The sequence below is a fragment of the Phyllostomus discolor genome, chromosome 5, assembly GCF_004126475.2.
Source record: "Phyllostomus discolor isolate MPI-MPIP mPhyDis1 chromosome 5, mPhyDis1.pri.v3, whole genome shotgun sequence".
NCBI classification, from domain to species: domain Eukaryota; kingdom Metazoa; phylum Chordata; class Mammalia; order Chiroptera; family Phyllostomidae; genus Phyllostomus; species Phyllostomus discolor.
The window spans coordinates 154609609-154626180 of record NC_040907.2 but is presented as its reverse complement, the minus strand read 5'-3'; the positions used below and the strand labels follow the sequence as shown (position 1 = coordinate 154626180).

The 16572-nt window shown below is 48.1% G+C and overlaps 1 protein-coding gene across 2 annotated transcripts in view; it reads right to left on the bottom strand.

Annotated features, from left to right (window-relative positions):
* SUFU (SUFU negative regulator of hedgehog signaling) overlaps nt 1-15407 on the bottom strand; it is a 95187-nt gene extending 79780 nt beyond the window's left edge. For both annotated transcript variants that reach the window (XM_028513794.2, XM_028513795.2), the window contains exons 1-2: nt 15029-15407; nt 10566-10700 (exon numbers count right to left, since the gene is read on the bottom strand). In XM_028513794.2, coding sequence (XP_028369595.1) covers nt 10566-10700; nt 15029-15210 — 317 coding nt within the window. In that variant the 5' untranslated portion in view covers nt 15211-15407. The remainder of the gene's footprint in view (nt 1-10565; nt 10701-15028) is intronic.
* Nucleotides 15408-16572: the final 1165 nt, after the last annotated feature.

Here is a 16572-nt window from a genome sequence, read left to right as displayed (position 1 = left end):
CTTGGCTTTGGCTTAAAGCAACATCTATACAAAGACCTTTAAAAAAAATTAAAAAGGCAGGCTAGGCCAATGGCAGCAAGATCAGAGTCTGACTTGGGAAGTGAGGTGCCATCTGTACACAGGTGTGTATAGCTTGGGGGCTTCCTGCATACCCAAGAGCGAGGGATTTTTCCCAAGGGCCTTTCGTCTACCCACCGTCCTCCAGGATTCTGGGCAGCCAAATGCCCCAGAAGATTAAGCCGTCTGAATAACGGTAATGGGAAGAAACAAATCTTTTAAGCATCTCAGTTCCCTAAAGACTGTACTTTTGTGTGTTCTGTACCTAAGCACATCATGTCACAGCTGAGCAAGCACTAAATGGTAATAATATTCCCACTGCTGTCCAAAAAGATAATCAGGCTGAGACATTCAATGACAAGCAAGATAAGACAGTATTAAAAAGCAATGAGGCTTCTTTTCAGTCACTACCAAAGTCAGATTCAAATATCTTAATGGCATTTCCTTTGAGACACTTTTGCTGCTGTTTCCTTTTTAGGGAAATAAAACCATCACTCAGTTCTGTTCTCTTGTCCCTGCACCACTGCTGAGGTCCCTCAGGGCTGCAGAAGGCTCCTAAAGCTCCGCCCCTGCCCCACATCGCGCCCTCCCTCCTTTGCCTCCCTCCTCCGTCTGCAGATGGTGTGTTAAGTGTCACCTTTCCACCGCCTTCAAGCTCTCCAGCCTCATCTTGCTCCTCTCTTCTCCTCTCTTACAATTTACTGGCCTTCTTTCTGTTCCTTGGACCCTTCCTACCTCAGGGACTTTGTACTGGCTATTTTCACCAACTACAGTATTCACGTGGTTGAGTGACCAGAGCAATGTAGAGCTGCACTGGACAGGTGATAGGGTTAGGAATATTTTTTTTTTAAATCTTTCTCTAATTTCCAACATGTCTGGTACAGTGGGTCAACTGTCTTTACAAATGAAAAAAGCAAACTTATAACTGAAAAGTGACAACAATGATGGATAGGACAGGAAAAGCAGAGGTCATTAAAGTTTCGGATTTTGGAAAATCCTCTTGATCTCATTCAACCCGGAGAGAGAGAGTTGGAAGTCTGGCTGGGACTCCAGGAGCCTGGTGCACGCACTTCTCACCTGAGGCGGGGTTAGGCTCACTGGGGTCTGCAGTTGGCAAGTCTGCACCCAGTCTTCCTACAGCCTGTCCCGGAAGACGCAATCAATCATGAACCTTGGGGATGAGGTCTAGGCCCCAGGACCAGCTGTGGACTTCATCGAAGACACCATTGTTGGGGGAAAAGAAAGCAGAGAACTCATGAGCCAGCCCCAGGTAAAGCCAACAGAGACGGGGATTCAGATGTGGGCCTAGCCCCTACTCAGGGAACTAACTCACTTCATGGCTTGAAAGGTGACCAAAAGGAAAATATGTCAGAAGACTTAATTACTTCCACTGTCTAAACTCAGGCTGTGAAAAAAAAAGAAGTATACGTGGTCAGGGGGGAGTGGGTGTGGGAGGGGAGAGACAAAAACGAAGACATGTCACCGAAGAACAGATGCAGACGGCAGATGAGCATATGAAAAGATATTCAACATCTCACGTCACCAGGAAACTGCAAATTAATGCAACAATAAGATACCACTCCACCCCTATCAGAATGGCGAAAATCCCCAAAATTGGCAATGCTGGTGAAGACACAGAACGAGAGGAACTCATTCATTGCTGGCAGGAATGCAAAAGGTACAGCCACCCTGGAAGACAGGTGGGCAGTTTCTCACAAAGCGAAACAAAACCTTATCACATGATCCAGCAATTTAGCCCTAATGAGTTGAAAACTTATGTCCACACAAAACCCTAAATATGGATGTATTTTATAACAGCTTTATTCAAAACTGCCCCAAATTGGAACCAACCAAGATATCCTTCAATAAGTGAATGGATGAACTATAGTATGTAATACAATGGAATACTATGCAGTGATGAAATGAGGTATCAAGCCTCCCAAAGACACAGAGAAACCTTTAATGCATATTGCTCAGTGAAAGAAGTCAGGGTGAAAAGGCTACTTACTGTATGATTCCAACTATGTGATATTTTGGAAAAGGCAACACCAAAGAGGCAATAAAACGATCAGTGGTTGCCAGGGGTTTGGGAGGAGGGAGGGAGGGATGAATGAGCAAAGCACAGGGCATTTTCAGGGCAATGAAACTATTCTGTGTGACACTGTAACGGTGGACACAAAACACATATTGTCAAAACCCATAAAACTGCATAACACAAAAAGTGAACCCTACTGTAGGGACGTTAGTTACCAGAAATGTATCAGTACTGGCATCAATTGTAACAAATGTGCCACACTAAAGCAAGATATTAACAATAAGGGAAACTATAAGCAGAGAAGAGAAAGGGTATATGGGAACTCTTTATATTACCTGTTCAATTTTCTGTAAATCTAAAACTGTTCTAAAAATAAAGTCTACTAATTTTAAAAATCATTACAGAAACTTTTTAAAAAAATGATATGAAAATCTGCACAGAAGGAAAAATATCCTCCGCAGGGTGACGAGACAACTTTTTATCAGCACGAAAGTCCCCCAGAGGTGGGCACTGCAGACTCCTCAGCCAGATGGTACAGGCGCTCCATGCTCTGGGCAGCCCTCATCTCTGCCCCCCTCCCTGGAGGGAGTGGTCAGATACCCCACCCATCCTGGTGGAGACGCACTCCTGGGGTCTCACACGAAGCACACGGACCACGCAAGAAGCATGACCACGTGAACTTGACATCTCAGCAGGAAGCACCACCTTTGTTCTTTAAGAGCTGCAGACTTTCCTGGCCTTGACTTGAGAGATGACACAGGATTCTGTCCCCTACTGTCCAGTTCCACCCTACTGCCATTACCTAGCAGGACTCCTTCTTCCCTACAGAGTGGCTTCAGCGTCCAGCTCACACTTCCCCTACAGAGCACTTCCTGCTTAACCATTCACACTCCATTAACCTGAGACAACTTTGAACTTAGTTGCATGATTGTAACAGGGCTGCCCGGCTCCAGCCCACTCTGCACACAGGTGGAGGAAGGGAAGGGTGAGGACTGCTGGAGCAGGACTGCCCGAGTTTACACAGCCCAGTGCCAGCGCCAGCACCAGCATGCACTAACGAGGCACGTCAGTTCCTCAACACCTCTGTGCCTCAGTTCCCTTGTAAAATAAGACTGGTGATCCCCACCCCATAGAGCTGTTGTGAGGATTAAATGAGTTTATATAGAAGCACTTAGAGTAGTGCTTGCACATGGTAAGAGCTACGTGTTTGCAATTATTATTACATTTTTCAAAGTCTCTTGCAGCACTGAGGGTCGCAGGGTAAAAGGAGAGAGCTTCAAAGCCACAGAAGTCAGATAAAGCCAAAAGCTGCTTGCAGCCCTGCTCCTCACTACCTTCTTTCCCAGGGACTTTGCCATTTCTTACCAAGCAGATGTTGGGTTTTTCAAAGGCAGGAGTCAAATATGACTTCTCATTGTCCCCTAACCCCAATCTTCTCCAATGTTCTGCCTTTATGGGGACTTGACACGGCTCTGCTGGTGGGGTGGGGCAGGGGGACGTGCTGCAGAGCCCAGGGCTCTGCGCGGGAGCGCTGGGCAGGCGGTTGGCAAGCTGTACAGGTGTGTGCAGAGGCGAAAAGACCATTCCCACAGGGCTCGGGTTGGAAGAGGAGATCACTCCACATGCATCGTTAGACCAGACCTCAGAGCCGAGGTACTGAAACAAACACATAGCTCAGTGGGCACTGCAGAGGCAGGACAGAGGAATGAGTGTGGGAGTCAAAGGCCAAAGTCCAGAGTCAGGACCTCTGAGTCAGAGTGCTAGGCAAAGGAGCTGCCCGCAAACCCAGACCTGGAACACAGCAGGTGTGCGGACCAGCATCTGGTGTGGAAAAAGCCACGGTGTGAAAGACGGGAGTCTAGAGGGATGGGCTGAACAGGGGAGAACCCTGGGACTGAGAGAGTCGATCACATCACAGCCATATGGGTCCCGAGTCTCTGCCTCTCTGTGCAGGAGGAAAAGGAAATCTCCCAGTGCTGACCAGCCCAGGGCGCCGAGCTGACGTGACGGTCACTGCCCAACAGTCAGGCCCCTCGGACCTCTTCTAGAGGATAACTGACTTATAGCATTCATTTTAGGAGCACAACACGGCCCTTCAACACTTACCTTACAAAGTAGTCACCAAACTAAGTCTAGCAATCATGCCCTCTTGGACTTTTTAAAGTGAGTGTGACCGGACCAGCTCAAGGAACCTCTTCCCAACTGTCCCCTTACTGCTGAGGGACTCTCAGTTGAACAATCTGGAATCCCCACCCCACGACGGGAGGGCTAATCCATGCCACAAACGAAACGCTTTATAAAGGATGAAACCACATACCCACACAGACCTGCCGGGAGCCCCACAATGCCTTAGGTGTTCCGGCGGTTACAAAAGGAAAGGAATGCTCACCATTTCAAAACTCAGAGCTCTGGGGCCTGATACCCAGCCCAGAGTGGTAGCTGCACCTTCAGGAACTCTAGCCCCACTGCTGGCCCCTATTCCCACCCTGGGCCCAAATCAGGGGTCCCCCGTTCTTTCCAGGTAGCCCCAACCCGAGTCCCTCAGCAGGGAGCAGCCACCACGTCACCCCAGTGGGCATCCGGCATCCGGGAACTAAACACCTCTGAGATGAAAAGCTGTGGGGCCATCGCTTCAGGGAGACCTGTCCCCCAGTGAGCCCACACCGCACTTCCTCCGCCTGCGTGCCCAGCGGGGGCGGGGTGGGGACCTGCCATCTGTGTGTGTGGCTTGCAGAGGCATTCCAGTTGTTAGTCTCGAGAGAGCTTTGGGATGAAAGCAAACCACCCAACTGGAGGGAGACCCAACCACGCTCCCAGGGCAGGTGTCTCGGCGAGGATTTCCACTGGAAACCCCATGGAAATGGGCTGAAATGGCACGGAAAGTTCCTGCCAACTAAGCTTTGAAGAGGTAACATTAGCATTTCCCATCTGTAGGGGACCAAGACCACACAAAACAACGAGTGGAAAAGTTAATCTGTATCCAGTGTTTTAATAAATAACTCATTCAGTGCAGAGCCCGGCTGAGAGGGACCTGAGGGGAACAGGAGGCGCTCTACCAGTGCAGCAGAGGCAGCCACTAAAAACCAGTCACCAGCAGTTCCAGCCCCCACAGGGAATGAGAACAACTCCAAACTCCATGGATGTACCTGCCAAAAAGCCAGCATTTGTGGGGGACAGCCCACATCGCCGTGACAGTGGAGGCGGTGTGGGCTGTACCCTGCGGAGCTGCCAGCTTTGGGGCCAACACCACACAGAGGCTGTCTTTGGAACCAGCCCCAGGTGTACAGCAGATGACCTGCGCAGCGGAGTCTGCCTCAGGGAAGTGTGCCTGAGATCACACCCTATGCCTGGCCAGCCCTTTTGCCATGGTTAGGCAATCCTCCCCCACCCCCCTTGTAGCCTGGGTCCAGCCAGGGCTGCTGGCAGCAGCAAGGGCAGCCCAAAATCCTCACAGAGAGCCACCTCTTGCACAGCCCGACAGATCTCTGCATTCCAGCCCACAGCTGCCTGGCCACAAAGGAAAGAGCCAGAGCTGCAGGCTTCCGACAGGCACTTGGCAGCCGAGGCTCAGCTGCCTCGCGCCTCCCGAGTCCAGGCAAGACCAACAGGACGGTCTCTGCTGCTGACGTCGGTTGTGAGTAGCCTTAGGGTCCCTAGAAAAGCACTGCATTCTCCCCTGCAGCTGCCTCCCGAGCTGAAACTTGTTCCATCTCTCCGACTTCAGAAACGGCTCCTGAACAACCTTTACATCCAAACAAGTGCTCTCTTGTCCCGTTTCCTTTTGTGAATGTAAGTAGGGAAAAAACATGGATGGGACTGGCCATCCCAGAGCTCATCCGATCAGCTTACTCTTCACCCTTTTCAGGGCTACCAGGACGGGGCTCCCCTCCCGCGCCCAAAGCAAGCCTGCCAGGAGCCAGAAAAAATGCAGGAAGCGCCTGGGGTTCTGCTGTCCCTGTCCTCAAGAAGCTGTGAGGAGATCTTAATGGGAAGAGTTACCCAGCAGACATTTACTAAATGCTGCTGACTAACTAAAATGGAAAGGTGACACAGCACAGTGGCTAAGAATGCAGGCTGCGGGGTCGCCGGACCTGGCTTCTAATTTACCGCCTGTGCAGAAGTTCTGTAAGTCTGTATTTCCGTGTCTATAGCAAGAGAGAATAAGAATTCTTTAGGTCATAAAATTACTGTGAGGATAACGTAAAATGACAGTTTTATATTAAGAACTTAGCACTAACATGGAATATAGTAAGAACTAAAAAGGGCTGCTTATGTTGTCATCTTAAAGAAAAGCAGAGCCCCACACATTCCCATCTCCCCAGTTATGACCGAGAGCACAGAGGGTGGGATGTGAGGGGGTCCTGCTACTCTCCTGAGCTTGCTCCAGGGCCTTCGGCAGCCTGCTGGGCTTTCCTCAACTGCTCCATTACGGGAGAGGGGCCAGATCAGCGGTTCCTATTTATCTGTGATAACAGATAATTCTGAATCATGCTTTCGGAAAAAAGTTCCCTTTTCAATTCTCTTTCAGTTCTTCTCATGTCTGGGGTCAGGTTCTATCTGGCATTAGCTTATCTTTTTAACACCTCTCTCACACTTCTTGCTAATCTCTTGAACAAAGAGAAAGGTGGCCTCAGACTTAGAATCTGTGACAGGCCACAGAACTAAACCAGGACTTAATGACATTGCTTTGTTACCACCGTACCTATTTCCATAATTACCTAAATTAGAATTTAATACCACTGATTTGTTATTACCGTGTTTATTTCCATAATTACCTTTAAACTATAGCAAGTGATGCAGGTTTCCACATATAATAGTGATTTAACTTTGAAAAGAATTACTTATATCAGTTTTTAAAAGGAGGGTTCATTTAAAGAGAACGTGCAGTAGATAACACACTGCAGGTGGCAAAAATCATGTATGTGGGCAGCACTAGAAGTTTTCGGAACCCTGGGCTGGAAGACCTGTGAAGCCTCCCCCAGTCCGAGAGTGAAACGCTAGTGGGCCACAGAGTCAGGCTGCGGGTCTCACCCCAGCCCCTGCTCACCAGATCCCGCTCCAACTTCGCCCGCCCCCCCCCCCCCCCCCCCCGGAGCTTCTTCGCACCCAGCTGCACCCAGCAGCCTCACCAACAGTCCCTGGCTCCACTCTGCTCCCAGAGTGTGTTCCACACCCATGGAGGGAGGCGCTGATTACTAGGTTTTAAGTTTACTTCCCCTCCAGAACATGAGCTTGAGACAGACATGACATCTTGGCATTTCATTCCCAACATGCCTAGTGTGATGTTCTGTGTCTAGCACAAAACAGGTGCTTGATGGACGCATGCTGCATAAAGGAACCAACGCTCCTCTCCTTTCTTCACTGAATGAGAAGACAAAGGACGGTGGCAGAGGAACACCGCCGGAAATTCACTCGCTACAATTCCCAGCTAACACCTCTTAGCACTTTTGCTGGAAGGTAGAACACTCACCTTTCTGACCTCAGCGTCGAGCACTAAATTAAATAAGAATCATGCACCTGTATCAAAGAGGCCTTGCCACATGAAATGTTTAGAAAAGCACACTTTTCTTCAGGAAATTTACAGGGATTGAGAAGAGACCAGTTACACCAGTACAAGGCCAATTATGAAGGTACTTGTAACTTCTGCAGGACACCCCAAAGCTGGGTAAATTTCTAAGAACACTCCACCGTGTCCTTCCAGTGAAAGGATATAACACCAGAGAGCACCAGGTTTGAGTGGTGAGGTGAAAGCCCAATGAAGGTCTCATCATTGTCATAAACGATATGAGTCTCAAAGTGCTTTAGAAATACAGAAATGACACCCATGTACAAGGGTGCTGTTGAGCTAGGAAAAACAGTAAGGAAGACCCTCTTTCAAATTGAGGTTGCCCCTTCGGAAATATGAAGCTTTCTCAGTTATGTTCTTCCCATCACTTTGGGCCTTGAATCCCTAGCTGATAAGCAGGGAGACTATAAGAATATGTAAGCCACATAGGAAATGGTATTCTTTTAACTATTATAAATCTGTCAACAAGAAGGTATAGGCTAGCTGCACTAAATACCCTCTGCAGGTTCTCATTAAGAGTACATTTAAATCCAGCACAGTCCCTTTACTCCCTGCATCTGTTTGCTATTCCATCTCCATTATTAATACTGTAATGCAGGGTCCCTGTTCAGCAGGATTAATTCCCTATTCCCAAAGCCTTCTACTTACATTGCAATGGAGCCATGTAGAAGGCTGCACAGGCAGGCCCAGGCACTGCTCTTGACTCTTAGTCAGTGAGGAGAGGAGGCCTGGGACTCTGAGCTTCACAAGAGAAAAGAGGAAGTTGGGTTGGGCACATGATCAGAGAGGTAGTATAGCCCAGCGGTTAATGGCTCGGATTTTGGACTCAGAAAGCTAAATTCAATCGTAACTTTTACAGCCTAGATGTGTGACTTTAGCCAATTCATTTAACCTCTCAAGGGATTCAGTTTATACAGAAAATGGAGATAATCAAAGAACCTGATAAAACTATAAAGCATTTGACATGATATGAAAGATAGTAAGAAGTAAAACAAAAAAGAAAAAAGAAAAGACGATTATCATCTTCTTCATCATCATCATCATCATCACCTCCACAATCAGCCTCTTATGCTAAGACAGGGCAGTACGAGCTTTGCTATTTTTTCAACCTACACACACTAAGCAGCCACCACTGAGATACTAAAAAGACGGTATAAGAGGTAAAAAAAAAAAAGTATAGAAAGCAAAAACAGAAGATATGATAATAGAAATACAATCAGCTCTTAATTAATTGTACTAATGAGGAGCAGGAAAGACAGCATTTAAAGAGCCCCTCCCTCAAAAGAGTACAGAGGGAAATAAAATTTGTTTTTTAAAATTACAGTGGCTTATTAGAACTACTGTATGATTGCTTAAGCGGCAACACAGCACAGTCGTAAGGGGATGGACTCTGAAGCCAGACTGCCTGTGTTCGAATCCTGGTTCCGTCATTTCCTCGCTGCGTGTCCTTAAGCAAGTTATAAAACCTTTTTGTGCCCTGGCTGGCATAGCTCAGTGGATGGAGCGCGGGATGGGAACCAAAGGTGTCCCAGGTTCGATTCCCAGCCAGGGTACATGCCTGGGTTGCAGGATATAACCCCCAGCAACCGCACATTGATGTCTCTCTCTCTCTCTCTCTCTCTCTCTCTCTCTTCCTTCCCTCTCTAAAAATAAATAAAATCTTTAAAAATAAATAAATAAAAATAAATAAAAAACCTTTTTGTGTCTCAGTTTCCTCATCTATAAAGTGGAGCAAATATTAGTACCTACACAGCATTATACAGTTGTGGTGAAAATAAAATTAGTTAACAGATACACATATAAAGTGATTAGAAGAATGCCTAGCTCATAATTGATGCTCAATAAATGTTAGCTTTTATTATGATTACTGTTGCTATTGTTTTAACTGATTTACTACTAAGTTAATTATGTTTATTTTTTTATTTATTGATTTGAGAGAGAAAGAAACATCGAGCTGGTTATTTTGTTGATCCACTTATTTATGCATTAATTGGTTGCTTCTTGCACGTGCCCTGACTGGGGATCAAACCTGCATTCTTGGCGTATTGGAATAATGCTTTAACCCAGCGGTCCCCAACCTTTGTGGCACCAGGGACCAGTTTCCTGGAACACAGAACAGGGACAGGGGTGGATAGGAGGTGGAGCTCAGGTGAGCTTAGCTCATAGCTGGTTCCTACTGTCCAGTCGGTGGCCCAACCCAGGGATGGGGACCCCTGCTCTAACCAACTGAGTTATCCAGCCAGGGTCTAGGTTGATTATGTTTATCTTAATCTTAAAATGTGTCCAAATTTGGTGATTATAGAGAGAAATAGAGGAGGCAAGTAGGATTTAGCAGTATACAGGGCAGCAAATGGAAGGAAGACCAGGATAAAAAATGCAGTGTGGTTAATCTGAGCACAGATAACTGCAGGTTAGGAGAAAGTAGGTGAGATGGACAGAGGACTCGAGATGGATATAGAGATGGACATACTCGTGATAAAGCAAGTAGAACGAAACGTTAATGGAGGAATCTAGGTGGTAGGTACATGAGTGTTCATTATAAAATTCTTCCAACTTTGCTTTATGTATACAATTTTTCATAATAAACTAGCAAGGAAAGAAAAAGAAAGAATATGAAAAGCATCCACACAAGTTCTGGGTCATAGCTGTGCTGCCTGTCAGACTCTGAGCTCAAACACCAAAGCAAACTTGGAAAAATCTGGCAGCTTTAGAACTCTCGCTCATCGTCGACACTCTCCTGCACCAGAGAAGCAGAGCTCAGGTGCTGATCTGGACCACGCTGGCGCACTCCACCTGAGACGTGCCAACCCTACAAGACTAAGACATCACTCTGCTCAGGAAAAACCTCAGAAAAAAAGGCTCAGGCAGGTGAAGGGGGCCGGCGGGGGGCAAATGGCACACACTCACTCATGGACTCTGTTGTCACCATAGAGATCGCTCAGGCCGAAGCTGATGTAGTGCCAGTGCTCAGGGATGCTGGCAGAAGGGCTCCCCACGTTCCTGTACATGCTAACATAGTCCAAGGGGTCTGGGCCGCCCAACCTGTAAAAGACAAAGTGCGGGGGTGTCAGTGTGAGCCTGAATGCAGACAGTGCGAAGCTAAAGGGCTCTGGCTTGCAAAGCTAAAGGGCCCCAAACTGGAGGAACCTAGGGTGAAAGATTAAATACAGGGGGGGCCACACTTCTCTGGGATAAGACCAAGGGCTGGCCGGCAGGAGGCTGCCCAGTCCCACAAGCACGACAGACTCCTTTCTCCTATCCCCAACAGGTGGGACTTCTTTCAGAAATAAAACAGGCTGACGGTTGCCCCTTTTACTTCCTCCTGTTTCAAATTCCAATCCCAAGTGGGGCTGGCAGGGACTACCTCTCTTCCATGGTGCCTGTAAACATTTCATGCTTCCAGGCAAGAGGTGCATCAGTCAGTCCAACTGGCCTCTGTTGAAAGACATCCTGAGCATCCCCAATGGGCACTATTGCTGGAAGCAGAGGCTCAGCTCCGCTCCTGCCTCTTAAATAGCTAATTCCTGAATGACGATATTGTGCCCGATGTTAATTCTAGTTTGTTATAAACAAACCCAAAGCTTCCAGACCCAGGCCCGCACCCCACAGGCTAAAGCTGGTCTTTCATCAGGCGAGTGACAAAGGCCAAATTTAGGTTAGCTCATCTCTGCACAGATAAAGATACAGAACTGCAGCAGAAGCCAGGCGGAGCCCTGGGAGCGCCTGGAGCTGGAGGTTGACCCCAGGAGACGGCTGTCTCAAAGGTAGAGCTGGAACATTAAATTATTTGGGGCCTCTGAGGATCACATTTAACTCCCCCCCACCCAATTCCAACAGAGAGGCAGTTGAGGAAGAGACTCAGTCATTATCTCACTCTGAGGATTTAATTCAATAAGGGTTCCCTTTAGTAATTAATGCTCTTTTAAAAAAAATCCTGCTTTTTTCAGAATGGCCAGGGAAACTGGTAGACTTGAGAAACAGATGAAATGGAAACCATCAGGGGAAGGAAGCATTTAGCCCACAAACACTCTGCATTTGAGCTGCCTCATACATCTGACTGTCCCGCAGACTGCGGAAAGTTTGCAGCTCCCAGGACACTGATGGAGTGCACTTTGCAATTGGGTTCATATGCTAAAGGAGCACTAACAACAAGTAAAAGGCATATTATGTGTGATCCCAGCATGCATGGCAGCACCATGCAATTAAAACACTATTTAAAACCAGTAGGGCCCTGGCCAGGTAGCTCAGTTGGTTAGAGCATCATCTCCCTATGCCAATGTTGATCCCCTCCCTGGTCAGGGCACATACAAGACGCAACCAATGAACTCATAAATAAGTGGAACAACAAATTAATGTTTGTCTGTCTGTCTCTCTCTCTCCCTTCCTCTTTTTTAAAGTAATTTAAAAAAAAAACAACCCATAGGTCTGGTTTCATCCTCTTTGCCAGGATATTATTTGCTTTTGTAAAAACCCTTATTCTCTGCTAGGAAATGCTGTTATTTATAGAACTTGTAAGAAAGTTACTACAAATAGCTTAGAATCTCAACTGAGTGGATTAGGAAAAAGGACAAATCTCCATGTCTTTCCTTAACTCAGATTGTGCAGAATCATTTCACTAGTTCTATAACCAGTTGGATTTAGGACAGCTTGTCAGGGGGGGGAGGAAAGAAAAGGGCAGCTACCTCTGAAAGGACCCCATGATAGCTGCAGAGCCCAGGAACAGAAGGTAGTGAGTACAGGCTCCATGTCTGTTCCAGTGTCCTCCTGCAAACTCCTAGTCCCCTCCTTCAGCCTCAGTCCACCCAGCAACAAGAGGCAAAACTGCATCCACTGTTCCATGTTACACCTGCCGCTCCACTGCAGCCCTCTTCCTGGCCAAGTCTCCCAGGAATTACTGCATCAAGGAGAGAGGCTCCTTTACCTTAAAACTCCAACTGCAGGGGCCAACCAAGAGTCAGACCGAACGAGCCTCACCCCTGAGCACAGAGAGTCCTGATTTACTCAGAGACCTGACGGAAAGCAAATGAGTATGTAGAAAATTTTCATATTTTGCACTTAGAAAACAATGTCATCATCCAAGGACCCCAAGCGTCCCTCAACTTAATTCCTTGAACATCGGACTTCACTCCCCACAGCAGCTGCAGGAGTGGGGTGGACCCAAAGCACCAGCTCTGCTTCTCTGCTTCTGCTCCCTGGTAACTTAAGTCTCAGCTTTCAGCTGGCATGTCCTTGTTGACCAGGGTCCACTAGCCAAAGAGCCGCCCTGTGTCCCTAGAAAAAGGAATCCCAAGGTACTTTGTGCCACAGCTACGCCTAGGCAGCCTTGGTCATCCTGGTACGAGAACTAAACAGGTCTTGTGGAACCCCAAACGTGAGGGACATGGATGAATTAATTTCAGGATCTTACTTATGCAAAATCCTTTAAATCTTAGGAAGAACCAGTTGCAGGGCTATTCACTCTTATATTTTTCTGCATCTAGGTAGCACTTCTAACTCCAGAGTTCTGTGCCATTGTCTTTATTCATCATTACATTAGTCCATCTCTGAAGATAAGTCCTGCCTAGCTTAACAAGCTTGCAGCAGGATGGAAAAAAGCGTTGCCCAAAGCAGACTTAGTCCTTTGCATGTGCTTCAATACCTTTCACGCACAACTCCATCCTTCGTGGCCACTTGGTGACAAAAACAGTTGCCCAAGTCTGCATAGAAATTTCTCCTTACACTCAATTTGCGACCTGAATAAACAGCATGGCAGAGCCAGGCACACTTTTCTCATGACACAATCCAATAGAGTTCATCACAATACATATTTAAATATAGAGGCGCAATTAGAATGGGGATTAAGTTATCAAGAGCTGCTTTTCACTCAGAAGCTCTCTTCAAAAACTCCTTTCAACCAAAGAACAGCTTGCTTACCCGGGAAGACTGTACCGCTGGCTACACCTCCTCCTTGCTACCAGCCAGAGGCAAGCTGCTCCCCATGGCCCTCCCCCTAAGGAGCAGGTTGCTGGTCCCCAGGCCCTTCACACTGTCAGCCTCTTCGCATGCTCCAATCAACACAGGGAGCTGTTCTCAGTCCTACAGAGCCTAGTTTCTACCATTTCTGGAGGAGAAACACTCAGTCCTAAAGGGAGAGGTAACCAGCAAAGATATCCACTCATTTCTCCCTTCAGGCCTACCTGCCCCTTCCACCACACCCCAAGCAGCTGTCTGAACAGTCTTCCCAGACTCAGTGAAGGGGCCCTCTAACACAGTGCCTGCAAGAATGTGGTTCTGGACAGATCTAACCAATTCCTCAGGCAACTTTTGGTCCAGAAAGACCACGAAGATAGGCTCTTTTCCACAGTTGCCATAAGCACAGTTTTGCCCAGAAGCTGCAGAAGAAACAGGCTGCAAACAAGAATGGGAAGCTAGAGAAGACCATTCCTACCCCAGGGGCAGCCCATCAGTAAACAGGTTCGATCCTTACAGAGCTACTTAAAGGTTAAGCTCAGCTTCCCTGAGAAACTGCTGCCTAAATCCTGAAGCTTGTGGCCACGAAGCTCATTCAACATCTCACTGCTTTCTTTCCACCCTATTCAAGTCCCCAGGTCTTCAGCATTTACTGCGGTCCCCTTCCATCCTCGGCCAAACCATGGATCTCTCTGACCTTGCCTCTGTTCTAGTCAATGTCTTACAGCAAAGCAGCTGCAGAGCTAGAGGAAGCTCTGCATGAAGAGCACTGTGCCAAGTAAGCAGAAAGTTTATCAGGAAAAGTTGTTTCGTGAAACTTGAACACAAAAGCAATGCACTGATATGATGTCTGAGCTCATTAGGAGAGCATCAAAAGGTGACCTCCTCCTCATCACAAGCAGGACGCTCACAAGTTGCTCCCCTCCTAACCTACAGTGGAGCCTGGGTCCCCAGACTCGCCCCTGCCCAGCGCTGTCTTGGGCCCTCAGAGCTCCTCCAGCCGCGCTCCTCCAAAGCCCTCTCAAATGCTCCCCAGGCTCCGCCTCGTCTCCCCCTCCAGCTTCCCCTCGCCCAATAATGACCCCCTACAGGCGCCCCCTCCTTTCACCACGTTTACAGTTCCCTCTCTCCTATCGATCCCCGTTTGGCTCCTACACACACCCCCAATTCACTCTCTTCTCCTAATCCCAGTTAACCCTTCAACACCTCCCCACCCTCGTTAATCCTTCGCAACTCAGAGGCTCCGTTAACCCCTTTGTCCCCATTCCCAACTTGAGCCTTAACTCCTTCCCTCGCAGCAGGAAGCCCTCCTTCCAAGTGCTTTAACCATTCTCCTTCTCTTCCCCCGCAAATTACTTCGTCCTCGGTGCTTAAACTCTTCCCAGCCCACCGCGACGGTCTCCCCCCAGCCCAGGGCATACCAGTATTTGACGATAGCTGTAACCTGGAGTGGATTCGGCTGGTCAGGGTAAAGGCGGCGGCACTCTCCGTAGATGGCGTGCAGCCCCGGGGGAAAGAGCGAGGCGAAGGCCGGCGGGGCAGTAGGGCCAGGGGCCGGGGGCGCAGTGGGGCCAGGGGCGCCGCTAGGCCGCAGCTCCGCCATCCCGGCGTGTAGGGCGCTGGGACGACTCAGGAGGGCGGACGAGCGGGAGAGCACTGCCGCGCCAGCAAGCGGACCCTGTAGGTGCGACTACCCGAAGCAATGGGGGCTGCAGCGAGGTCCAGGCTTCGCGCCTGCGCACACCAAACCGTCCGCCCAGGCCGTCGCAGCGGCTGAGCAGGCCAGAGGGTGCCTTGGGGGCCGCGGGGCGCTAAAGGGGGCGGGGCACCGGCGCGCCCTATCCCAGATTCTACTGGCTAGTGTCTGTGTCAGTCACAGAGATGGCGTGCCTTGGCAATAGATCCCGCCTCCCTTCCCTGTGTTGGAGGCGTCCCAAGGCTCTTGGTCTCCCCCCAGTGTTAGGAGGAACCCAGTTTTAAAGAGAGAGGTAGAGGCATTCTTCTAAGGTGCTAGGGTCCCACCAAAGCACGGGACAGTTGGCCGACAAAGGACTTGTCACTGGTTTGTTGACACGGAGGTTTTTTTAAAAAAGATTTTATTTATTCTATTTTTATAGAAAGGAGGAGGAAGAGAGAAAGAGAGGGAGAGAAACATCAATGTGTGGTTGCCTCTTGTGCACCCCCCACTGGGCACCCGGCCTGCAACCCAGGCATGTGCCCTGACTGGGAATTGAACTGGCGACCCTTTGGTGCGCAGGCTGGCATTCAATTCACTGAGTCACACCACCCAGGGCACACGGAGGTTTTTAACAAGGGTTTAAACATAACTGGCAATGGATTGATTCATTCGTCTGTGTGGCATTAGTTTTAATAGATTATAAATCTGGATATTTTCTATGTCTGTGAATGTTCATTAACTGACACACCATCAAATTTAGGGGTCATATGTCGAAATACCTATTTTGGAGTTCCTTCAGAAAATAGCAAGAATTAGGTAAACTAGGATCAACTTTTTTAAACTCGATAATTATTTAATAAATGTTTTTAGTTAAAATAAATGTTTTTAGACGATGATCTTTTCTTTGTTGCCTTTTAGGCAGATGTATGCAGGTTGCCCTGAGGAACACCAGTATTCATTATCTGCTATGGGCCTGTCCTGCATTACCTTAACTCTCTTAATAGGGAGAATCTTTTACTTCCTAAGGCACTGGGTTGGGAATTATTTTCCTTTTTACAATAATTTTTCAAAAAGTAATGTCGTCGGCCTGGCTGATGTAGCTCGGTGGATTGATCGTGGGCCTGTGAACCAAAGGGTCACGGGTTTGGTTCCCAGGCAGGGCACATACCTGGGTTGTATGGCCCATGCCTAGTAGGGGACACATGAGAAGCAACCACACATTGATGTTTCTCTCCCTCTCTTTCTCCCTCCCCTCCCTTCTCTCTAAAAATAAAGAAATAAAATCTT